Source organism: Manis javanica, chromosome 7 (genome assembly GCF_040802235.1).
Source record: "Manis javanica isolate MJ-LG chromosome 7, MJ_LKY, whole genome shotgun sequence".
In the NCBI taxonomy this organism is placed as follows: domain Eukaryota; kingdom Metazoa; phylum Chordata; class Mammalia; order Pholidota; family Manidae; genus Manis; species Manis javanica.
This window is the reverse complement of record NC_133162.1, coordinates 270,226-296,323: the sequence shown is the minus strand read 5'-3', so window position 1 is coordinate 296,323 and position 26,098 is coordinate 270,226. Positions and strand designations below refer to the sequence as shown.

At 45.4% G+C, this 26,098-nt stretch overlaps 2 protein-coding genes across 11 annotated transcripts in view; both read left to right on the top strand.

The window, feature by feature from the left end:
• The first annotated feature begins 218 nt into the window (after window positions 1-218).
• The window catches only part of LOC108389389 (olfactory receptor 13A1), a 29,008-nt gene continuing 3,128 nt past the window's right edge, over window positions 219-26,098 (top strand). For 3 of the 10 annotated variants that reach the window (XM_073240077.1, XM_073240073.1, XM_073240072.1), the window contains exons 1-3: window positions 23,899-23,967; window positions 24,144-24,218; window positions 24,537-24,726. The gene's annotated coding sequence lies outside the window, so the exon portion shown is untranslated. Of the gene's footprint in view, window positions 285-23,898; window positions 23,968-24,143; window positions 24,219-24,536; window positions 24,727-24,794; window positions 25,876-26,098 lie in introns of those variants that run through there. The other 7 variants (XM_073240076.1, XM_073240071.1, XM_073240074.1 and 4 more) reach the window with 6 other exon arrangements.
• On the top strand, window positions 10,775-11,707 carry LOC140850541 (olfactory receptor 13A1-like). Its single transcript, XM_073241670.1, has one exon. The coding sequence runs from the start codon at window positions 10,775-10,777 to the stop codon at window positions 11,705-11,707; it is 933 nt and encodes a 310-aa protein (XP_073097771.1).

Below are 26,098 nucleotides of genomic sequence, written 5' to 3'. Positions count from 1 at the left end.
GCTGAGGCTTGGCGTTGCTTTTGTTTTGTTTTGCTTTCTGGTTTGATGACTCGCCTGCAGCAGTTCACTGGGGTCTGTGTCACCCGCGGTGCGCGGCCCGCGACGTCACTCCGGGGACAGAGGTCGCGGGCGTATGCGCAGCCTCGCTTCTACTAGGGGCGAGTTTGGCTTTAGCCGCACTCTCTTCCACAAGCTTTTGGCTGGCCTGCCTCTGCTGACATCAAGCCCGGCGGCCGGCCTCCGCCCATTGCTGGATGCCCGCTCTATTGCTGTTTCTTAGTGTGGTAAGAGATACGGAACATAACGTACAATTTTCTATTTTAACCATTTTTGGGTACAATTCAGTGGCATTAAGTACATTCATATTGTTGTGCAGCCATCACCACTGTGTCTGGAACTTTTTCATTTTCCTAAGCTGAAACTCTCCTCCTGTTACGCGCTATTGTTTTTGACAACAGCAGCTTGATCCAGTTAAAGTCGTGCTCATCTCTGCCAGGGCCGGCTGTTGCCGGTCTTCGAGGATGGCTCTGACCCCAGGAAAGCTCCTACTGTCTTTTTGCCTGGTTTTGCCTACTAAATTTCTAGCTGATCTACCATTTTGCTTTCTGCTACTAGTGTCATGGATGTAACAGCTGCTGTTAATTGCTTACCCTTAAAATGTCCATTGTTTTTGACAATATCCCTAGCTATGAACTTTACCACACTCTCTTCCAAATTAAACCAGTCCCCTCAGGGAGAGCTGTGGAGCTCTCTGTTCTTATGTGCCCGGCAGAGTCTCTGCACCACTGTGCTGGGGCTGGGAGCGGGCTCAGTGGGGTCAGCAGCCCACTGCTTCCCAAGGGACACTCCTTCTCTTCAAGTGGGGCCCTGGTGGGGTTGGGAGCCCCTAGTCTTCTGGGCTTGCTCCTTCCAACATGGAACGTCTACCCCTGAGTGAGCTGCTTTGGAAGGAACTGGGCACTAGCATGTCCGTCCTGCTCTGCCTTGGCTAGAGCTTCCGCCTGTGTAGGGGCTGCTCTCACTCTGCTCAGCTGCTGCTGATACAGAGACTGGGCAGCATGGAGCTGGAGGATGGCGAGAAATGGCACAGGCTTTCCCTCCTGAGATGAAGCCATGGCTGCAGACTGTGCGCTGGGGGCAGGGCAGAGGGGCCCACACTCTGGACCGTTCTCACCTAGAGCAGAGCTTCCTCACACTGGGCTGGGTCGGGAGCGGGGAGGGTCCCGACTCAATATGCTTTCACTGTTTTTGCCATGACACAACAGATTTTCTTGCATAAATGTTTTTCCATTTGCTCTGTAACCTTAAGACAATTTCCAGATACCTTAATTGTTTATTATAATTTTCACCAATTAAATGCTCCTCACGCCACCATTCCAGAAGTCACACCCTCAAGAGAAAGCTGAAATTTCTTGAATTGATGTTTTCCTTTGTTTTAAGAAGCTCTTCATTGCCTCTTTAGTCATGGCTTCTCTCTCCTCCCCCACCCTCCTCTCTTACTGTGGGATTCCAATTGCACAGGCATCAGACATGTTCACTATGCCCCCCTCACTCTTTGATGAATTTTCTATTTTTTCTCTCCTCGGTTCCATGGGAATATTTCTGTCTGCTCATCTTTACTTCTCTGATCTTATGCTCTGCTGTGCCCAATCTGCAAGGAGATTCATATACAGGGTCATTGATTTCAGATATACTGTATTTTACAGTTGTAGAATTTCCATTTGAATTTTTAAAGATTTTATTTCCCTTGTGAAAATCCTCATCTTTTTAATGCATTTATTCTGTCCATGGTGTCTCTATTTTCTTTAATATACTTATTAAAATTATTTTAAAGTTCTTGGCTGTTAATTTCTCCAAAGTTCTTTTCCATGGAATTTTAACTTCTCTGGTCTTCATTGCTTCAGAGAGAACTGGATACCCTTAGATAAGTCATTCTTGTATTTTATATGAATTTTCGATGTAAAATTCATATAATTTATATGATGTCATTGGGATAAATACTGGTCTGCCACAAGCTACTTCATCCTAACATAAGTAGAGGTGCTAGATTACATTTTAAAGTATTTTTGTTTATTGTTTTCACGTTTTCCTCTGAGAGTTCCAGGGATGTGTCTGTTGTCTGTCAGATAGCCGGTCCTTTTCTTCCAGACCTACGACTTTCCCCCTAATCATTTTTATCTCTGTATTTATTTGTGTTTAATTTTTTCACTTTTCTTATTGTGTCCTCTGTGTCTCTCGCTGAGTTCTGTCTTGTCTCTTTTATCTCTTGTGTTTCTGTCTTGTGTCAATTAAGTTTTATTTAATTTGCCAAGTTGTCTTATTTTTTCTATTTATCTCTAAACTCTACCAGTCACCTCCCCAGGTTGTTCATATATCTCTACCATGTTATTTTATTGTACTTTTAGGTATTTCTTGAGAGTTGCAAATTCTTTGTTGTTTATTTTTAAATTAATATTGGAAAGTTGGGTTATAATGTCCTCTGTATCATGTCAAACCATTAGGATGGCTTTTCTTTCTCTGCAGTGAAATTTCTTTTCTCTTTTATTCAGGCCTCTCCTTAGAGAATATCTTTCTAGACATTGAAGCCTTATTATAAGTCCACATTAGAATGTTTGGATTTTTTTGCTCCAGGTAATAGCAGATGAATATCTCCTGTGGGGGCTATTATAGGGGTAAGGGGTAATTGTCCCAGTTTCTGAGCTCATAGGAAGAACAGTTTCTTTAATACATGGCCCCTCTGTGTAGCTGGTTGGGGGTGGGCACCCCTACTACCAGCTCGCTGTCCTCATTTATTTTACAGCCAGTTGCTGTCACCAAGAGTGATGCCCCCAGCCCCCTCCCCACTCCGCCACCCCATTCATGCTTATTTTTTTCCTCAGATTTGCACTTTGCAATTTCCACTCAGGACAGGGCCCTTTACTTCTGGACATGAATTTTCTTGGAAGGTTTTTTCTACCTGTGTCATCAGGTGAATTCTCTTGTCAGTTCTGATGGGTATGTAATTTATATAGAAATTGGGGCTTGGGATTTTCTCTGTCTCCTAGTTTTGTTAAAGACATTGCTTGTTGCCCCCCTTCTTTGTTGATATATATGGGTTCCTGGAGAAGTGGGACCTTTTAGCATTAAGATGCCCTGTATTCCTATCAGAACTGCAACTTCCACTGTCATTTGGAAAAACAGACACAACAGTTTGTAACCTCAATGAAAGAAAACACAGACAAAACAGTGTCAATAACATACTAGGTATTAGGCTTATGGGCAAATTGACTTTTGCTCTTTTTACTCCTCTGTAGTTCATGCCATCTAATTTTTAGCAATACAAGAAAAGTCAAACTTATGTAGTTAAGAAGAAAACATTATTTAAATTTAAAAAGTGAGTATAATTGTGGATGGTGGCTTTGCCCAGCTTCTGAGTGCTTGGGAGATGTGGTGGCTTAGAGTCAACGGTCTCGGCATCTGGAAAGGACAGTGTGGCACCAAGGAGAGCTGTCAGTGTGAGCCTGGCAGCATCTGAAACTGAGCAGCGCTGAGGTAACACATTCCTCAGGTCGCCTGGGATGAATGGCTCTCCGTGGTGACAGCTCTCACTGCGCTAGGAAGCTCGATAAAAGAGGCCACTTCCCAGTCTGTTCATGGATCTGTGAAGCGCCTCCTTAAAGGTCCTGTTCATCTTTACAAGTCTATTGATTGTCCTATTTCACGTATTCTGGAAACTGTCTGGCATACTCTGTTTTTCTGTCTTTAATTTTGCACCCTCAAAAGTGAGGCATACTCATCACCCTAAGAACCACTGACCAACCACAAAGGCAAGAACCAATGATCTATGTTCTTGAACTTGTATGTTTGTGTCATTGTCAGTGGGATGATGTGAGATTTGCAGTAATTTGTTTATGGATTCCTAAGAAAATTGGATACGCTCAACCTGTCATAGATGCATAGTCATTCACTCATGACCTGGTGTTTATTCTTTATTTATATCTTAGCAGATATCAGTATTATGCAGTTGAGTTTATGGGCTTGGAGTGGGTGGCTAATTTTCCTTTCGTACTTGCACAATTAGTGGTAAATAAAACTCCACCAGTGCGCCTCAACTTTCCACTTACAGAGTTACTAAGAGCAACACCTTTGAGATAAGGTAAGAATGTCCCCTCAGAAATCAACAAGGATAACAAAAAGTTAAATTTAGAAATACCTGCTTGTAATATCAAAGAGGTAATGTTGAACCATTCTGATCTCAAATGGATTGTATTATAATATTCTATTAATTGTCAGAGTTAAATTATGATATGCAATCATCTCTTTGTGCCCCTTATAGCTATAGCCAAGTTTATAAAATAATGTAGAATTATATTTGATGAAATTACTGCTTTAAATTTTCTCCATTCTTTGTAAAATGATCCATATCAAATAATATGAAAAAATACTCTGGAGAAGGCATTTCTGTTTACTGTCTGTCCCTCAGGTGAAGAAGTCAGTTCTTGGCCTGAGCTTTTTGGTCTCAACTGTACTTAAATTTCCATGCTGGGAGGAACAAAGTCTGCCTTTGAGTCAAGCATCTGACTTTCACCTGAGGGAGACTCACCCAGTCCTCCTGGCGTGGGCCAAACCACCGCAGTCTTGGGAGCCTGCAGTTTCCCGCTGCTCTTTGCAGCCACATTCCGTGTTTCCTTGATCCTACTGGACACTGCCACAGGCCTTCCAGCACCTAGATCTCCAAATCCAGGTAAAAGTCTTACCAACTCTCCTCCTCTCGACACTGAGAAGGTCACACACACCCAAAGTGCCTGGGGTCGCTCTGGACTTGACAGTGCATGGGTTTGAGGTATTCCTTCTGTCTCCCCCAGAGTATGAGGGCAGTGGGGGTCCACCTCCCAGGGCCGATCTGGGTGTCTGCATGGTGGACGCAGGGGACCAGAGGGCTGGAGAAACAAAGAGCGCCTGGCCCCTAAGCCTCTTCAGGCAGTGCCTGTTAGGAGAAACAGGCCTGAAGAGGGCAGGCACTTGTCCAAGGTCACTCTGGGTCCTAACAGGTGCTCCTTCCTCACCGAGTAGACAAACGTCCAAGGCTGGCTCAGAATCAAGCAAACAGGGAAATTTGGCACTTAGGTGAGCCGCTGTGAACGGTTCCTGTGAAAGGCACTTGCTCCGCCTGTGTGCGCAGGTTCTGACTGTCACAGGGTCCTCAGACGTCCCCACAGAGGACCACCCTGGGCACCTAACCCTCCACAGCGAGCGAGGGCCTCCTCTCAGTGTGTCTGCCTGCATTTCGTGCCCCCTCTCACTGTGTAGCCCAGCACCGTGGCTGAGAAAGTGGCATTGGCACCCTTGCCCCAGATTTGGAATGTTGGAGGTTGTACATATTTAAATAACCCTTTCCCTCACTTCTTCACCTTTATTTTTCCTGTTTCAGGGAAAGTTGCTTTACTTGAATTGCACTTTCCAGGAAATCACATTACCTCTCCCACCAACCCAGCGTTTTATGCGTTTGGGCCTCTCAGCTGTGAGGTCTATGAGCAGCAGGAACGCTGTGCGTGAGGAGATGACGCGCTCATTGTAACATTGCTGCGGGTGTGGTTTCCTTTCAATTGTGTTAAATGTCAATGAGATGAACGGTGTGCAGGAAAGGAAGGAAAACGGTGAGGAGAGACCCGAAAATAGGTCCCTGTGTGTGGCTGATGCTGGAGCCCAAGGCAGTAGGACTCGGGCTGGGAGGGGCTGTCCGCCTGCTCATGGAGACGCCAGTGGTAGGAATGTCTGGGGCGTGAACCTGCAGCCATGATGCTGTGGGGAGCCCCGGACATTTTCCCCATGGGAGCCCCGCCTAGGGCTGGACCTGCCCTTGCAGTTTTGATCGCAGGATGCAGCTCAGCCACAACCACAGGCGACTTTGAAAAAACCAGGTTCACCACTCTCAGATCCTGAAGGGTGCATGGCATGCCCAGGACCACAAAACAAGGCCTTGAGTACAGAAAAAGAAGGTGTGGACTTGGGGCTCTGCCTATAAGGCATCTAGGGTGGGGGCCTAGGGTCCCCCAGGTTCACTCTCCATTGGCGCCCCGAAGGGCAGGATCAGGGTGTGAGAACCGGAGACGCAAGGTCCCCTCAGCAGCGGGTTATCTAGGTCACCCGGGGCTTTCCAAAAGGGGGCCATCATGGGTGGTGTGGCCTGGCTTTTATCTCCTTGAGTAGCTGGAAATGTGTTTATTTGAGATTGATGTCTTTGAAAGGGATGTCTCAGCAATCAAAAGCTTAATATCATGGGGTACAATTTAAACCTCCATTAGACCTTTTAATTTTAAAATGTACATATTTCACAATAAGAAAGCTATCAGTGAGATGGGAAATGGCTCTGGCCTCCTTTTCAGCTTTACGGGAGAGGAAAAGGAGAGCCCCACACACAGTACAGCTTTCATCATCTAATGATCTACGTTATTTCGGTTTCCTTTTCATTGTTCCTGAGCATGACTCTCTCCAGGATCACAGGGAGAGGTGGTGGTCTTCTGGCACCAGATTCAGGCTTGCCTGTGTTCTCTGGCTTTTCATCATTTTCTCTCTAATTTCTAGGATGTGGGAAAGGTCCTGAAGATGCAAGGAGCTTAGAAATAGGGGCAATTTCATAACTCATGGATATATAGTCTCCTGAGTGGGTTGTTTAGAAATCAGATTGCCAGAGATGGGGTGGGGAGGATGGAGGCAGACAAAATGGGTGCAAGTGGTCAAAACCTAACTTCGATTTATAAAAAAATGACCAGGGATGTAATGTATGGCATGGTGGCTATGGTGAATAATACTGTATTGCATATTTGAAGTTGCTAAGAGAGTAGATCTTAAAAGTTCAGATCACAAGAGACTGTAATGGGGTATGTGGTGGAGACTTGATAATACGGGGATCTAGTAACCATCATGTTGTTTAATGAATTGTACATTAATGATAAAAAAATTCAGATCACAAGAAAGAAATATTGTAATTATATGTGGTGAGAGGTGTTAACTAGACTTATTGTGGCAATCATTTACAAAAAGATACAAATACTGAATCTTCATGATGTGCAGTTGAAACTAATATAATGTGTCAATTATATCTCAATAAAAACAAAGAGTTTACTGCAAGGATAAAAGAATAAAACAGGCTGCAAACATGCCCACAGGTCTGGCGCACCACCTCGCACCCACAGCAGCACTGTGTGTTCATGGGCATGGACTCCCTGGAAGCCAGGAAGCCATCCACAGGTCCCTCCACGACAGCTGCAGGAGAAGAGCTTGAGTGACTCTTTGACGTCTGGACCCTAAGCACCAAATGGGGGAGTGACTTTGTTAGCTTACCCTGATTCTGTTCTTTAATCTGACTTTTTCCCCTACTAGAGTCCTAAATGACCCTCGCTTAATGTAAGCCTATCCTTGTAACATTTCTTTGTATGATGTATAGTATTTCTGTCACTTTATTCTGTTCAAGTCTTGGCTTCCCAGCACTGAGCTTCTTGGGGATACTTGGTCTTACTTTGTTGCTGTGCCTTCAGAGCACCTAGCACTGAATTTGGATATTGAATATGCTTAGTAGTTATTTGTGGCTTGCTATGATTAAACCTTGAGTTCCACACAGGGTATTCTGTACAATGAATTGTATTTTCTATATTTTGAGTATGGCACCTCTTCTACGTAAAGGGTCTGCAAACTACCACCCAAACCTGGTCACCCACGTTTTTGTAAAAAAAAATTTGATTGGGGCAGAGTTACACCCATTCATTTGAGAATAGTCTGTGGCTGCTTTCACACTACTGTGGGAGAGCTCTGTAGTTAGGACAGAAAAACCACAGGCCTCCAAGCCAAAGTATGGGCTATTTGTCACTACAGGGTTATGAATTTTCCAGTCTCTATTCTGTTTATTTTAGTGAAGTTTAATTACCATACAACATTATATTAGTTTCAAGTATGCAACATAATGATTCAATATTTGTATTTATGGCAAAATGACCACCATAAGTCTGGTTAACATCCATCACTAAACAGAATTGCAGACTTCTTTCTTGTGATGAGGACTTAAAAGGTCTCCTCTTTTAGCAACTTCCAAATATGCAGTAGAGTATTATTCACCATAGTCACCATGCCGTATATTATATCCCCTTGATATTTATTGTATAACTAGATGTCTCTACTTCCTGACTCCCTTCACACATTTGCCCATTTTCTATCCCCCACATCTGACAACCAGCAGTATGTTCTCTTCATCTATGAGCTTGGATTTCCTTTCTTGTGTTCTTTTCAGATTTTACATGTAAATGAGATCACATGGCAGCTGACTATTTCTTTATACAGGTATCTGTCAATGCAAATGTAGGTTGTATCCGTATTTTGGCTATTGCTAATCACGGGGTGCACATACCTTGTGAGTAAGTGTTTTCATTTGCTTCAGATAAATACCCACACTGAAAAGTGGAATTCCTGGATTATATAGTAGTTGTATCTTTAATATTTTGAGGAACCTTCATACTGCTTTTCATAGTGACTGCATCAATTTGATTTCCCACCATTGGTGCACAAGTCTTTCCTCTTCTCTGTATTCTCACCAACACTTATTTCGTCCCTTTTTATTATTGGCTATTCTAACAGGTGTGAAGTGATATGTCATTGTGGTTTGATTTTCATTTCCTGATGTTTAGAGCATCTTTTCATATACCTGTTTTCCACCTATATGTCTTTGGGGAAACGTCTATTCAGATTCTTAGTCCATTTTTAAAGAGATGTTTTTTTTTTTTTTGCTACTGAGTTGTGTGAGCTCTCTATGTATTTTGGATATTAACCCCTTACCTGATATATGACTTACAAATAACCTGTCCCACTCAGTAGGTTGCCTTTCATTGTGTTGATGGTTTCCACTGCTCCACTCTTTACTCTGACTTAACTGCACCTGAGCTCAGGGTATATGTGGGAAGTTGTTTGCTGAGAACTGTGCTCCACAAAGACTTTGCTTTAGAAGTGGTGGTTAAGGGCCTGGGGAGGTATCAGAAAGAAGAAGGCCAACAGACATCTTAAAGGCCAGAGAAGACAATTCTCCAGCCTAGAACATTGCTCAGATTTCTCAGCCCTTGAGATATGCCTATATAAGAGGGTATATATTTTAACTGCTACCAAGTTATGGAGATTAACTGTCGGATAAAGAGATCAGATGAAGGAGGAGAGGAAAAACCTAACATATGAAGAGGAATGCTTCCCCTAGACGCAGGTTCCCTAAATCTACAGACAGGAGTCACAGCTACATCACAGGAGAACCCCTGCTCAGTCACCGAAGCAATCCCCTGAAGGGTATCTGGACGGAGCTGAAGAGGCAAGAGGGCCAAGCTCAGCACAGGATGCTGCCGGCGTCGTTCTGTTAAGAGGACGCATCCTTGACACAAAAGCCCCAGCGCAGGGGGCTGAGTTTGAGGTACTGGCCGTGGTGCTGAACAGCAGGCGGCGAGGCGTGGCGCTGGCCGTGGTGCTGAACGCGTTGAGGCGCTGTGATGAATGCCTCCATGCTCCGTAGGGTTTGCGGTGCAGTTGCTGGCTGGCCACCTGGCGGTGACACATAAGGGGAGACACAAGTACAAGAGTATAAATGGAGTGACGCTTGTCTGTGAATCATGACCGGGGCACACCAGCGCTGCACTTGTGTGAGCTCGCTTCCCCGAGGAAATGAGGTTAAAACGACAATGTGAAGGATGGTGCATTATTTTTTGCGGAGAAGAGAGGTGCATGATATGAGGAAAGGAGTTCATGCCACAGGATTTCAAATCTAGGAATAAAGGAAAAGAGAAGGGAACTAATGGAAAAGGACCTGAGAGGTTCACGGGAGGGTGACTCTAGGCCTGGCTTAGATACTGGACCCATCAGGGGGTGGGGAGTACCTCCTTATGAATTTCATTCAAATTTCTGTTTGGCCGAGGTCTAATTGAATTTAGTTCCCAGAGTATAGTCTCTCCAGAGTAAAGTCAGAAAAGTTTGTGATAAAAACAACTGTAGGGTCAGAGAGAGTGCATGTGCTTGGCCATGGCTGAGAAGTGTGGAGTCAGCAAATCAGATAACTCTCCCCTCTCCCTACCCCTGAACTCACCAAGTTGAAAGGATCAAGGTCATGTTTGAGCAGAGGGACTGATGGGGTTGAGGTCCACATGGAGACAGGCTCCTGGGTACTGCAGAGGACCTGTGGTGGGCTCCAGCCAGGCAGCTAGCCAGAAATAAATTACTGAGGCTTTCAGGACTGAAAACGTCCTGCCCGTTTCTAGTGGAAGACCATGCATATGCGAAAGAGGGTAGGTGACTCTGTCAGTGACATGGAGAGGTCACTACCAAATATTCGTTGGGGAAAAGCCAGTGAGTCAAAAGAAGTAAAGGACATAATCCCAGAAAACATGCTCATGCCCTTGGAGGATGGTGAGTATTTTACTTCCTCATTACAGAAGTCTATGCTGCTTGGATTTTAAAAGAAATAGGCAGAAAAACTTGAAGCTATGTTCATTTGGGAGGAATAAAATGAAGAGAAGAGCATTATTGAAGACAAATAATATGTGTGGCTTCTGATGGCCTCCAGGGCTGAGCAGAGGCTATTGGGTCCAGAGTGATGGCTGTTTAAGCAGAGAGATTATAAGGACCTAGAGAAAATGGAAAATGAGAATAAGGTGATGATAATCCTTGCACTTGTATTGACCAATAGTAATAAACCCTTTCTTTCTAGTCAAACTATGGAGTAAGAAAGAAACGTCAATCTCTGTGAACTGATTGAAATATCATGCACACAGCCATGAGTAACCAGACACTGGTGACAGAATTCATCCTGCGCGGTTTCTCAGCAGCGCCACAGCTCCGGGCGCTCTTCTTCATCCCCTTTCTCTCCCTGTACACCATGGCGCTCTCTGGAAATTCCCTCATTGTGGCAGCCATCGCCTTTACCTCCAGGCTCCACACCCCCATGTACTTTTTCTTGGTCAATTTGGCTGTTTTTGATGTTATCTGTGCCTGCACCGTGGTGCCCAAGCTGCTTGAGATGCTGGTGGCAGAGAAGAGAGGCATCTCTTACTGGGGCTGTGTGGTCCAGTTGTACTTCCTGACGTGGTCTCTAGCAGCAGAATTACTGCTCTTCACCGCCATGGCTTATGACCGCTACCTGGCCATCTGCCAGCCTCTGCACTATGGATCCATAATGAGCCCCAGGGTGTGTGTGGTGCTGGCTGGGGCTGTGTGGGGCATCAGCGTGCTCGGTGCTGGAGTCAATGCCTGCCTGATTTTACGGTTGACCTTCTGTGGGTCCAACGTGATCGATCACTTCTTCTGTGAGATCCCCCCTCTGCTGCTGCTGTGCTGTTCCTCCACGTACGTGAATGACATCATGTCAATTATGGCTGACATCTTCTTTGCCGTGCTGAATTTCCTACTTACCATGGTGTCGTATGGCTTTATCATCTCCACCATCCTGAAGATGCGTACAGCCGAGGGGAAGAGGCGAGCCTTTTCCACCTGCTCCTCCCACCTCATTGCCGTCACCATGTACTACTCCACCATCATCTACACCTACCTGAGCCCTGGCTCCAGCTACTCTCCTGGGACGGGCAAGGTAGTGGCTGTGCTTTATTCCACTGTGAGCCCCACATTGAACCCTCTCATCTACACTCTTAGGAACAAGGATGTCAAGGCAGCTCTCAAAAAAGTCTTGATGCTCATGGTGGAAAAAGTGTAAATTGGCAGTCTCTAAAGTTTGTGTTCTTTGTTGCTTTCTCACCTGATCCTTGTGAGATGTGTCCCACTTGTTATTAATATCTTATTTCTATGGGGTTGCTGCTGACATTCTCAATGCCCCCTGTTGTGAAAACATTCCTTCATTGATTCACCAGAGCATCCAAATTTGATGTGGAGTTCAACCCCCTTTTACTGAGAGTTTGGGGTTCCTACAAATGAACACATCGTAACAAAGAACAGATTCATTACATCTCACACAGCTTGGACTTCCCACCAACCTAGAGTCTCTACCTACATTGTATAAACCTGCACTGGGAAGCTGTCAGTTCAATTCCATCAAGAGTGCCCCTGTAGAGCTACCCAAATTTCTGCCCAGGCTAAATGGATCATGGCCCAAAATGCAGAATAAGTTTCTCCTGTGATGGTTAACTTTATGTATCAACTTGACGGGTCTAAGGGATGCCCAGACAACTGGTAGGACATTATTTCTGGGTATGTCGGTGAAGGTGTCTCTGGAGAAGAGTAGCATTTGAATAGGTAAACTGGGTAAAGGAGGTTGTCCTCTCCTGTGGGAGTGGGCATCCCCCAAATTGTTGATGGCCTGAATAGAGCAAAAGGGGAAAGAAGGGTGAATTCATTCTCTTTGACATTCAGCTTCAGACTAGTACTTACACCACTGTCCCCAATTCTCACACCTTCAGAATTTGACTGAATCACACCATCAGCTCCTCTGGGCCTTCAGCTTGCAGAAGGCAAGTTATGGGTCTTCTTGGCCTCCATGATCACATGAGCCAATTCTGATAATAAATCTCCATATCTATGTATAGATGTATATGCACATTATATTGTAAAATACAGAATTATACATATAGTATATATAATATATATATAATTATACATATGATATACATATATGCGCATTATATATGTGTGTATGTACACATATACATATCAGCCATCAGAAGTCTACATGTACGTATATCTCCAGTTGGTTCTGTCTCTCTGCAGAACCCTGATAAAGACATGTTCCTTCCCATTCAGACTGCCATGGAATCCCTGGTCCAGAGATACACTAGAACTGCATGACCCAAGACTACACCCTCTTTGAGTCTTGTGTAGACATTACTCCTTCTGTATGGAATGTGCTTTACCTGGTTGACTGACACTTAATTTAGATCCTTGCTGCATGTTACATCCTGAATCTTCATTTACCAGACTGAGTTGGGTCCCTCCATCACCTGTTCTCCTAGATTCTTCTTATTGCCTTCAGAGCTAATCATGCAGCTCATTATTTGATTAATATCTCTGTGTTTCATGAGGGGAGGAGCTGCTGTTTCTGTCACCAATACATCCTCAGCAGGAGAACAGGACCTGGAACACAGCAGGTGATGAATCATTGGAAAACAATCCACTGTACTATGCTGTTTTGCATATCAGTGCAGGAAGGAGATATACATACTCTACTGTTCAACAGTTTCCTTGCTAGCTTTCCTTGTATATGTACACAAGGACACAGGTTCGAAGTTGTTTCTTGCATCTCTTTGTGGAGTAGCAAAGGTGGAAACCACTTACCTGCCAGATAGTGGGGAATGGATAAGCAAACCATGGATTCATCACACGTGACATATCATCCTGAATCCATACACACTAATATGGACATACATCACAAATGGAATATCATGTTGCAAGTGTCATATCAATGTGGACATACAGCAAAAGCAGATGTCAGTAAGAAAAGCCAACCAAAAATTGATGTGCATAGTTGTATGCATGTCATATTTATAAAAGCATTGAAAAAATAGGCCATATTATTTTATCAAAATAAATGTATACAAACACATATGGAAACAAGGCACTCAGTCTTCAGGATAGTGGTTATGTCAGGAATGCAGGGAGGGAAAGAAATTAAAGGAGGAGTTGAGTTGCAGCTGTATTTTTAAATTTCTTACTCAGAAATAAATGTGAATATGGCAAGATGTCAGCATCTTGACCTTTCACATGATTAAAAGTACTAAAAATAACAAAGGACTCACCTGGAATGGTCATCAAAGCCTGACATATCAGAGTCTGCATTTTACAGGCTCCAGCTGTAATGTGAGCACCCCTGCTCCAGGGTAAAAACAAGACTGTCTGCATCTCCCCCTGTGTACCCTCCATGGGGTCGGATGTGAGTTTTCCCTCAACACTGGGAAAGCTATAGGCCTCCCTCCACAAAATTCCTCTGTTCAGCAGATAATTTAGATTTTCACTGAACAGTATAGAATGCACATATCTTGTTTGTTTAAGGAAAAGTTGTCAATAGCATATTCTGAGTTTTTAAAAGCACCCTTTTAGTAATTGTGTGAGGTCAGCTGCTTAGGGAACCAGAGTGCTCCCCCAGATCACCCTACTCTTTCTGGTGTAGACAGATGGCACTGCAAACACATCTCACATTGTAGTATTTCCACAGGCAGTTCCCGATGGCTCTGTGAAAGTTAAATTCTCATTACGTGGGAGTGATACCATGCAGCATGTGTCCTGCTGTGACCATCCTGGATGTAGGGTTGGCACGTGGTTAAGCTATGGCAAGGTTGTACGGAACCGCAGCTACTTCAGATGGTAACATAATCCTTGAAAGCTGAAAACAATAGTACAGGGAAAGATTTCTTTTAAATTCTATCAAGATACAAATCATGGAAATGTTTCCAACCATTCATTCAGCCATCTGAGTTTTTAATCATTCTTATCTTGCCTGACTCCAAAAGATACTTGAACTTGATGAAAAATGTTACATAACACTAGTTTTGGGAGTCAGCAGCATCAACAGTAAATTGGTCTTTCTGGGCCACTTCAGCCATTTAGAATTTATTGCCCAATTTTGCAGGTACTTGGTAATATTTCCAAATTGTAGCTGATTTTGCCACATAAAACTATGAAAACATCTAATTCAGTGACCTCTTGAATGGCAAATAAAGAGTATACCTACATTTGTATCATTGCAAAATGTTACATAAAAAGAGTAGAAATGGATTTAAACAAGATGGCTGCTCAAAAAGTGAGGCAGAAACATCCTCCCAAAACCACATACCATGAAAATACATAAACTACAACTAATTCTGAAGGAGCAACTGGAAAGAAGATTGCAACAGATGACTTACATCTGGGGAAAAGAGAAGACCTCACAGAAAAGAGTGAAGTAACAAAGCCGTGATCCCGCAGGACCCAAGCCCTACTCCCATCCCAGATCACTGGAAGGAAGAAGAGAAACTGAATGGGGAGGGAATAGAAGCCCAGGACTGCTAAATACCCACCCCTGGAGACCTACTCAGGGAGTGAAAATCCAGTTTACATGGTGCTCTGGAGATTAGAGGGATTGGAAAGCAAAGACAGGCAGAATACTTGGAGAGACTATGATTCCAGCTGCTTGTGGAGAACAGGTACCCACAACTGGAAGCTCTGGGAGAAAAGAAAGGTGGGCACTTTGAAAGACTTCCCAACAGTGGGAGGGATGCTAAAGAGGCAAGGATTACACAGAGCTTGCTGCTCAGGACAGGTGGACAAAAGAGTCCCAGCACACTCATCACAGCAGGTTGGGAACTTTCAGGAGCTTCACGCACTCCATACCCTCTGGCTGGCAATGCAGCACTGAGGCCCCACATGGCAATACACAGCCTGCTACTTCTTCCTCCCCTCTGGCCCTGGTTTGCAAACCTGCTGTCCTGCCCATTGCATCAGGTCGGTCAGAGGGCAGCCCTGCCTACAGCAGCTATAAGGGTGTAGCATAGAGGCTCTTCCCTGCACATTTGGCCCACTGGCCCTGGCAGTGAGGCAGGTACTACAACAGGGAAGCAGGAAAGAGCTATTTCCTCCTGGCAGGCACTGGCACTGCCATGCCTGTGACCCTCTCCATTGTTCCAGAGGCTGAGCAGCTCCAGAAAGTAGAGCTTCTGGGCACTAGAGGGCACAGCTGACACAAGGTTATTATTCTATAGTAATCATTAGGACTATGAAATGGCAAAAGAACCTGGTACAAACCGAAATCCCTCAAACACCAGAAAGAGGGCCAAGTGAAACTGAAATCACCAATCTTCCTGATAAAGATTTCAAAATAAAAATCATAAACATGCTCATAGAGCTACAGAAAAATATTCAAGAACTCAGGGAGGATGTCAAGAAAGAGAAACAGACTTTGAAAAATACAGTATCTGAAATGAAACATACAATGGAGGGATTTAAAAACTGATTAGATGAGGTAGAGGTGACAGTAAATGAAATAGAAATTAGAGAGCAGGAATACAAAGAAGCTGAGGCACAGAGAGAAAAAAGGATCTCTAGAAATGAAAGAATATTAAGGGAACTGTGTGACCAATCCAAATGGAATAATATTTGCATTGTAAGGGTACCAGAATAAGAAAGAGAAAAAGGGATAGAAAGTCTCTTTGAGGAAATAATTGCTGAAAACTTCCCCTGTCTGGGGAAGCAAACAGTCTCTTAGGCCATGGAAGTGCAGAGATCTCCCAACACAAGGGACCCAAGGAGGATGACACCAAGACACATAATAATTAAAATGGCAAAGATCAAGGATAAAGACAGAGTATTCAAAGCAGCCAGAGAGAGAAAAAAGATCACATACAAAGGAAAATCCATCAGCTATCATCAGACTTCTCAGTAGAAACCTTACAGGCCAGAAGGGAGTGGCATGATATATTAAATGCAACGAAACAGAAGGGCCTCGAACCAAGAACACTCTACCCAGCAAGATTATCATTTAAATTTGAAGGAGGGATTAAACAATTTCCAGATAAGCAAAAGTTAGAGAATTTACCTCCCATGAACTGTCTCTACTGCTATAGATGGAAGCACTCCTAAGGCTAAAGAGCTGTTACCAGAGAAAATAAAACTACAGTAAAGGAAGTAGACCAATTAGTCATGAGCAAATGCAAAATTAAATCAACTACCCATAAAGTCAGTCAAAGGATACACAAAGAGTACAGAGACACCTAATATATAAAGAATGGAGGAGGAAGAAAAAGAAGTGAGGGAAAGAAAAGAACCTTTAGATTGTGTTTGAAACAGTGTGGTAAACGAGTTAAGTCAGACTGCTAGATAGTAAAGAAGCTGCCCATGAACCTTTGGTGACCATGAATCTGAAGCTTGCAATGGCAATAATTAGCTTATCTATTGATAATCACCCTAAATGTAAATACATCAAATACAACTAATCTGAATGCACTAATCAAAAGACATAGAGTTGCTAAATGGATTAAAGACAAGACCCATCTATATGCTGCCGTAAGAGACTCACTTCCAACCCAAAGACATACACAGACTAAAAGTGAAGGGGTGGAAAAATATGTTAAATGCAAATAATAGGGAGAAAAAAGCAGGAGTCACAGTATTGTATCAGACAAAATAGACTTCAAAACAAAGAAAGTAACAAGAGACAAAGAAAGACATTACTTAATGATAAAGAGGTCAGTCCAACAAGAGGATATAACCATTATCAATATTATGCACCCAACATAGGAGTACCTATATATGTGAAACAAATACTAACAGAATTAAAGGGGGAAATAGAATGCAATGCATTCATTTTAGGAGACTTCAACACACCACTCATTCCAAAGGACAGATCCACCAGACAGAAAATAAGCAAAGAGACAGAGGCACTGGACAATCTATTAGAACAGATGGACCTAATGGACTTCTACAGAACACACCATCCAAAAGCAACAGTATACAAATTCTTCCCAAGGGCACATGGAATATTTTCAAGAATAGATCATAACTAGGCCACAAAAAGAGCCTCATTAAATTCAGAAAGATTGAAATTGTACCAACCAGCTTCTCAGACCACAAAGGTATTAAACTAGAAATAAATTACACAAAGAAAACAAAAAAGCCCATAAACACATTGAGGTTTAACAACATGCTCCTAAATAATCAATGCATCAATGGCCAAATAAAAACAGATCAAGCAATATATGGAGACAAATGACAACAATAATTCAATAGTGCAAAATCTGTGGGATGCAGCAAAGGCTGTGCTAAGAGGGAAGTATATTGCAATACAGGCCTACCTCAGGAAGGAAGAACAATCCCAAATGAACAGTCTAAATTCACAATTAATGAAAATAGAAAAGGAAGAACAAATGAAGCTCAAAGTCAGTAGAAGGAGGAACATAATAAAGATCAAAGCAGAAATAAATAAAATAGAGAAGAATAAAACAATAGAAAGAATCAATGAAACCAGGAGCTGGTTCTTCCAGAAAATAAACAAAAAAGATAGACCCCTAGCCAGACTTATCAAGAACAAAAGACTCTACACACATATACAGAATCAGAAATGAGAAAGGAAAAATCACTACAGACCCCACAGAAATACAAAGAATTATTAGAGAATACTATGAAAAACTATATGCTAACAAACTGGATAACCTAGAAGAAATGGACAATTTCTAGAAAAATACAACCTTCCAAGACTGACCCAGGAAGAAACAGAAAATCTGAACAGACCAATTGCCAACAATGAAATTGAATTTGGAATAAAAAAATTACTTAATAACAAAACCCCTGGACTAGATGGCTTCACCACTTGATTTTATCAAACACTTAAAGAAGACCTAACATCCACCCTCCTTAAAGTTGTGGGTGAATGGGTAAATAGACAGATGAGGGGTGAATGAAGGGAAGGGAACAGGAAAGTATGTGGGAGGGCTGGTGGACGGTGGGTGGGCTAAGGGAAGGTGGTAGGACAGATGGAGGCATTCACAGAGTGGCTGAAAACTAGAGTGTGTACCTCTTCCCAGAACACAAACCGCTCTCTCAAAGAGAAGATACCCATCACATTGCCAGGTCTTGCCACAATGAACCATATGTCATGGGCTGGCAGTTGAGCACAGAAGCAATTGTCAATTGTCAGTGTGGTGTTCACAGAAGCTTAAGCATGTTCTTGCAGGTTCTGATGAAAATTTTTTTTTGTTATCATTAATCTACAATTACATGAAGAACATTATGTTTACTAGGGTCACCCCTTCACCAAGTCCTCCCCACAAACCCCATTACAGTCACTGTCCATCAGCATAGTAAGATGCTGTAGAATCACTACTTGTCTTCTCCATATTGCACAGCCCTCCCCATTCTCTCCCCCACATTATACATGCTAATCATAATACCCCCTTCCTTCATCCCCGCCCTTCTCCCTCCCTTCCCTCCCTTTCTCCCCAGTCCCTTTCCCTTTGGTAACTGTTAGTCCATTCTTGGGTTCTGTGAGTCTGCTGCTGTTTTGCTCCTTCAGTTTTTGCTTTGTTCTTATACTCCACATATGAGTGATATAATTTGGTATTTGTCTTTCTCCAGTTGGCTCATTTCACTGAGCATAATACCCTCTAGCTCCATCCATATTGTTGCAAATGGTAGGATTTGTATTCTTCTTATGGCTGAATAATATTCCATTGTGTACATGTACCACATCTTCTTTATCCATTCATCTACTGATGGACACTTAGGTTGCTTCCATTTCTTGGCTATTGTAAATAGTGCTGCAATAAACAGGGGTGCATCTGTCTTTTTCAAACTGGGACTCTGCATTCCTAGGGTAAATTCCTGGAAGTGGAATTCCTGGGTCAAATGGTATTTCTATTTTGAGCATTTTGAGGAGCCTCCATACTGCTTTCCACAATGGTTGAACTAATTTACATTCCCACCAGCAGTGTAGGAGGGTTCCCCTTTCTCCACAGCCTCGCCAACATTTGTTGTTGTTTGTCTTTTGGATGGCAGCTATCCTTACTGGTGTGAGGTGATATCTCACTGTGGTTTTAATTTGCATTTCTCTGATAACTAGCGATGTGGAGCATTTTTTCATGTATCTGTTGGCCATCTGAATTTCTTCATTGGAGAACTGTCTGCTCATCTCCTATGTCCATTTTTTAATTGGATTATTTGTTTTTTGTTTGTTGAGATGCGTGAGCTCTTTATATATTTTGGATGTCAACCCTTTATCGGATCTGTCATTTACGAATATATTCTCCCATACTGTAGGATATCTTTTTGTTCTATTGATGGTGTCCTTTGCTGTTCAGAAGCTTTTAGCTTGATGTAGTCCCACTTGTTCATTTTTGCTTTTGTTTTCCTTGCCTGGAGAGATATGTTCATGAAGAAGTCACTCATGTTTATGTCCAAGAGATTTTTGCCTATGTTTTTTTCTAAGAGTTTTATGGTTTCATACATGATTTACATTCAGGTCTTTGATCCATTTCAAATTCACTTTTTTGTATAGGGTTAGACAGTGATCCAGTTTCATTCTCCTACATGTAGCTGTCCAGTTTTGCCAGCACCATCTGTTGAAGAGACTGTCATTTCCCCATTGTATGTCCATGGCTCCTTTATCGTATATTAATTGGCCCTATATGTTTGGGTTACTGTCTGGAGTCTCTATTCTGTTCCACTGGTCTGTGGCTCTGTTCTTATGCCAGTACCAAATTGTCTTGATTACTATGGCTTTGTAGTAGAGCTTGAAATTGGGGAGTGAGATTCCCCCTCCATTTTATTCTTCCTTCTCAGGATTGCTTTGGCTATTTGGGGTATTTGGTGTTTCCATATGAATTTTTGAAGTATTTGTTCCAGTTCGTTGAAGAATGTTGCTGGTAATTCAGATGAAATTTTGAAGATGGACTTCCTGTGGCCATGTAGAAGAACCATGGTCAGCTGCCTCTTTCTGAGGTGCTGCCATCATGGCATTGGCTGTGAGTTCAGAGACAGGGCAGACTCTTGACCTGTGTGTCCTGAGCTTTCCTCTCCCATGTTTTGTCCAAAGGTTGTGAGGATCCTGCTCACCAGCCCTTAACTCCACAACACGTACACGCGCTCAGACCTCCAGGCCGCATCAGACTCACATGAATCACCTCTTGTCAAGAGCCCCGGAGCACTGATAGAATCTAAAGCAGAGGAGAAGGACTAGAAAGAGATATCGGAGGACTGGAGGCATCCAGGCAGCCACGTGGCCCGAATCTCCACAATGTACTTTTGCAGGTGGTGTTGTAGCGCCCGCCTGGAGGCCCCTGAGTGGCACCTCTGGTCGGCATGATGGCTTTTCTCTGGTCTGTGGTCCTTCTTCCTTTGGATTCACTCCCAATAGTCTCCACGCGCCCTCATTCACCTGATGTTTCAAAGAGAACTAGGTACTAGACTTAAAGTGTGCAGCATTGGTCAGTGGGGAGGAAAACAGCAAAGAAGGGGGCAAGGAGAGAGGAGACCTGCTCCTGGACAGACAGGAGCCTCCACACCTGACCATGTACCCCCATCCTGGCTGTGGCCTCCAGCCCTGGGCACCCACGCCTCCTCCCTCCTGCCCTGGTCTCAGCCTTTTCCACCACCAGCACATGCAGCAAGAACACAAGTGTGCCAGCACCTGACTGTGCCCAACACCGTAAGGGAGTAAGCAACTCATTCACACTAGGAGGCCCACACCCCGAAACAGCCATGGGCCATCACTGGGACCCCACTTCTCCAAGGCACAGGAAGGGCCCTAACAGCCACATTTTAGACAAGGAGAGGAGCAGGTTCATGGGATGGCACTTCTCACTGTTCTCTGAGATTCTGACGGCTTCCACCCATCAGCCTGTGGCTTCCCATGGCCCAACATTCCCAACAAAGCACAGAAGCAAGGGCCTCCATGCCACAGAAGGAAGGTGTTGTCAGCTTGACTGTGTGTGACACTTGTGCATGAACTGCTGTGCAGATGCTGGTCCCCTGCAAACAAACACTCATGTCCTTCATTCATTCCGTAGATGTTTCTTCAGTGACACTGTGCAGCCAGTCCTGGGTGGTGTGGCCACTCTTGTCCTGGGCTGAGGGCTCCAGAAGACACGGCCCCAGCATTTGGCACAGTGCCCGTTGCAGCTTAGCTAACAACTGACCAATGGGGTGAGGGAAAAGGAGCCTTCAGGGCCACAGGCTCACACTTGGTTTAAGATGTGAGCCGAGCCTAAAACATTCAGACATGGCCTGGTGCGTTCCCAGTGGGTTAACAGAAGCACCTGCTGTGCCACGGGGACCAAGGCTGGGTGACCTTGGAAGGAGGCTCTGGCGACTCATCAGCCTAGCTTATGATTCCTAACAATGGGCAAAACCAAGTTTCTATCCTGGATATTTCAAGGAACTGCAATTCATTGTCTGCTGTAGGTTCTACTTTTCCACTTAGGAAATACCTTAACACTTACACAGCTAACTGGTCATTTATAAGTGAATAACATATTTATCTCCCTACTAATTAATTTTAAGAATCCAAATAGGGGATGATGAAGTATAGGTTTCCAGCAAAATACTTAGCAGTTACTCGGGTTCGTGGATGCTCTCTGAGGAGGGTGGAGGTGGGGAGGCCCCGGGAGTGGCACAGTGACAGGGTGTCTCAGGTCTCCCACCCCCAACTGAGAGGATCCAGGCTCAGGGCTCCTTGGGGAGTGCCTGACCCCAGGGCTGGGCAGGGAAATGCCGATGAGCCTGGAGCACCTCGTATGCCAGAACACAAGCTCGGAGGAAGAAGGGAAGGATGAGTCAAGGTTAGAGAAGCCGGCCTGAAAGAGTTTCTGACTGAGAAAACAGGAACATTTTGAGCAAAGAATAAATAATGATCGTGTTGAATCGTATCCCAAAGAATAAAACAAACATCGTGAATCCACGCTGATGTAGAGGCACAAATAAGTGGGCGAGGAGGCAGCACATCCCCACAGAAGAATTCCAATCGGTGCAGGAGGAATGAGGGAAACAGAACATCGCCACTAGAGAGTGACGGCCACGTGAGACCCACCAGTGGTGCCGAGATTTGTGAGAGGCAGTTGAAGGATGCACGGCATGTGGGCACAGTCTCTCTGTCTCTCCCAGAACACTTCGTGATTTCAAAGCTAAAATATTAGCTTCCTGGTGGGGAACCTGCAGCCGTGGTCAAGGCCAAGATCATCGGAGGAGACACATGGACGTCGTGCCCCATCACAAAGCACGGAGAAGGGCACGTGGCCTGGGGAGCCCTTCCCAGTGACGCAGGACCTCCACCCAAGCACAAGAAGGCATCAGGCAAACCAGCCAGAGTCATTCTGCAAAATAAGTCATCAGTAAATGTCTCAAGCTCATGAACGTAAAGGAAGGGCAGGGAGCCCAAGGACGCGCGACGGTGGATGGGAAGAGGGGTCCTGGACTGCAAAGGGGCGTTTATAGGAAACAGACGAGGCTCAGATAAGTTCTGTGACATAGTTAGATAATGTCGTAGCGAGGTTAGTATCCTAATGCTGACACATCCAGATGTTGCTAGGTAATGTGAGAGCTTAGCAAAACGGGAAGCTAGCAGAAAGGTAACTGCTGTTTTTTCACCTCTTCTGTAAATCTAAAATCATCTCAAAATTAAAAAAGATCCTTCCTGGGCCCATAATGCCACTCTCACTATTTTGATTCCACTCCCAACAGTTTTGTGTTGCTAACAGCATTTGCACAACCTGAAATCTTTGTCTTGGGGGAGGAATTATGAGACCAGAACTTGCTGGATGCGTCAAGTCCGCTCTAGAAAACATGATGTGTCAGTTTCCTGGGGCCCCTGTGGTCTGGCCTTGGGAAAGGTAGCCTAGACTACTACCACCAGGACCCCAGAGCCCTGAGGGCGGTCCTGGCACAAAGCACAGAAGCCTGAGTCCAGGGCCCCCTGGCCAGGCTCTCCCGCCTGCAGGGTCTGGAGAGGAGCAATCTCAGCTCCTTCACCAGGCACAACACCTCAGGTAGCCTGTTCCCTTGCCCTCAGCGTTTGCCACCAAACATGGCTGTGCTTCCTTTGGAAGGATGTGAGGCTGGAGGAAGTTGGATCCCTTCCCCCTGAACGGCACTAGGTAGAGTGCCCTTGCCCCACCCCTCCCCTGGGTGCGTCTCCAGTGGAAGTTGGGTGCTGAGAAGGGTCTTGCCTGGGTGCCTGGCTGCCAGCACGTGCAGCTGTTGGACAAGTCAGTCTGGGCCTTCCACGCTGCAGGGGAGCGAAGCCCACCCACCCCGCTCCGACAAGGGCCCTAAGGAACTGCTCGCAGAGGACATTTGGGGACATTATCTTTGGCAACCAGTCACAGCCAAGTGCTGGTGCCATGTCAGCCAAAGGACCTGGAGCTGGACTCCCAAGGGGCAGCAGCTTTCTTCAGTTACATCATACAGTTCAGGCTGTCCCTATTTAAACTGGGATTACTGATGCCAGCAGCCACCTCTGGACCCTGAGCAGCAAGACCGTGGCCACGCTGGAGCCTGCATGGTGTGGTGAGAGTCCCAGGAAGCCTCTGCCCCCTGCTAATGGCTGGATGCTTGGGCACCACTCAGGCAACTGCCATCCGGGTGTTAGAGTCCGTTTGTTTAGGGACCTACCTGGAATGTTTCAGTAGTTAAAAAAAAAAAACCTTTTAAAATGATGGTGAACCTTGTTTCTACCTTTTCAGTTGTTAAAGCAGACATTTCTCAAAGTCTGTGGGAGTCCTGAGACACTGGGACACTCCTGTGTTGGAAGGACGTCGGTGAGTGTCTGGGAGCACTTCTGAGGTCGGGGAGGGGCTTACTTGCTCTCACAGTGTGTGCACCCCACGCATGAGGGAGGCTTGGTCCTTCTGTCCAGCAGGGTCTGCAGCTCAGACCCGGGGAGTGGGGGACAGGGCCACAGGCTCCATCTCTCTGTGTCAGGTTCCTCCCCAGGATCTCTGCAGGAAGCCAGCCTGCAGTGGCTAGGGAGGCACACGTAGGGGCGTGGTGTTTACATTACTTGTTCTAATCTTTTAGAGAATGGGCATTTTGTTTGTGACAAGAGTGAGTGTAAAGTCTTTCTCACGATTGCACAGAAACAGCATTGACAGATTGCAGAAGTCACTCCCATTCGAGCCACGCAATCCGGAGCAGAGTAAGGGAGGGATCACCTTCCAGCTGCTTTTTGGAGGCTGACTCCCCTCCACGCCCTGGCACCTGACCAATCTCTCCGGCCTCTTACTGAGTCACCTGTGCCTGCATCCGCCTCTGCCCTGTGGACGGCACGTGAGTCTGGGAAGGCAGCCCCTGCACGTCCCTGCTGACCTTGGGGGAGGCACCCTCTTGCTGCTCACAGCTGCTGCCCCCGTTAGACCCTAGGTTGTTGCTTTGGGGGTGTGAGGCACTCCCGTGCCCCAGGGCACCCTGTCTGGGTCCCTGCAGGTGGGTGCTGGTAGCCGGGGCACTGGGTGTGAGCCTGGGCTCTGGACGGGACATGGGTCTCAAGTCGGCCTCCAGGGGCGGGTCTCTGCCCCACACTGAACCTCTGAGCTAGGCATTCCTCCGGTTGCTTCTGGCCCTGGTCGAGTCTGGGCTAGGGCTGCCAGAGGAAATATGGGTGCCCAGTTAGAATTGAATTTTGGATCAATAAATAACGTTCACTATAAGAATTTCCCATGCAGTACTTCAGTCATACACTAATAATTAACTCACTGTTTGTTTTAAATTCAAACCCAACTGAGTGCTCAGTATTTTTTCTGCTAATTGGGCACCCCGATCTGGGCACACATGGGGCTCAGGGGCTGCAAATAAATGACTCGGCCTCTGACCAGTAACCTAGCTGAGATCTGTGTGGAGACCAATTGGCTGTTTGTTGCGGGCAGTCTGCACGGCCTCTGTGGGGGCAGGAGGCAACTGGCCTGCGGCCCCTGTGGGCTTGGCAGGTGGAAAACAACTGAATGAAGGAGCCATTCCTGGAAGAGGCCCTGGTGTGGGCTGGACCTGGCTGCTTGTTTCTTCTGTCACACTTTGCTTTGTGCTTTGAGATGAGAGAGGAGAGCTGCAGAATGGCACGCTGAGGTTACAGTTGCACAAGTATTTATTCTCAGCTCTTATGGAAAGGGAGCAACAGAGAAGGTTGAAGTGGCGTCTGAAGTCTGTTTATTTTGGGGGCATTTCTTGTTCCACATGCTCCGACCCAGGATGTCCCCGTTTTGATGGGGTGAATGTGGGAAGGCTGCTGGGAGCTCATGCGTATGTTCCAAATGCCCCCTGGCCCAGGGCAGTGAACCGTTCTGCCACTCTCTGGCATCTGGGAGCAACCCTGTAGGAAGCAACCAGTGACTGCTTTCTCTACGCGGCCACTGCTGTCATGGTCACCTGGTGGTGAGTGAATTCACATTCCCCAACTTCTGTTGTGCACCCCCCGTGTGACAGGTGAGGATCTTGTTGCTCTCACACTGAGGGTGGGCATCACCCACCTGGCCCCTATTACTAAGTCAGAGGACTTCCCAGCAGGCGTGCACACCCGCTTGGCTGCAGCTGCAATCCCGAGGCAGGCTGCCGGGACTCACCTGTCTATTTCAGTGGCCTGTGCTAAATGCATTCATTCTGGGAGGAGGCTCCCTGAGGCTGGGCCCTGCAGGACAGGGTGCTCAGC

Bases quoted from the DNA above. Each gene is read 5' to 3' on its own strand.
- LOC140850541 (XM_073241670.1), top strand. From the start codon at position 10,775: ATGAGTAACCAGACACTGGTGACAGAATTCATCCTGCGCGGTTTCTCA.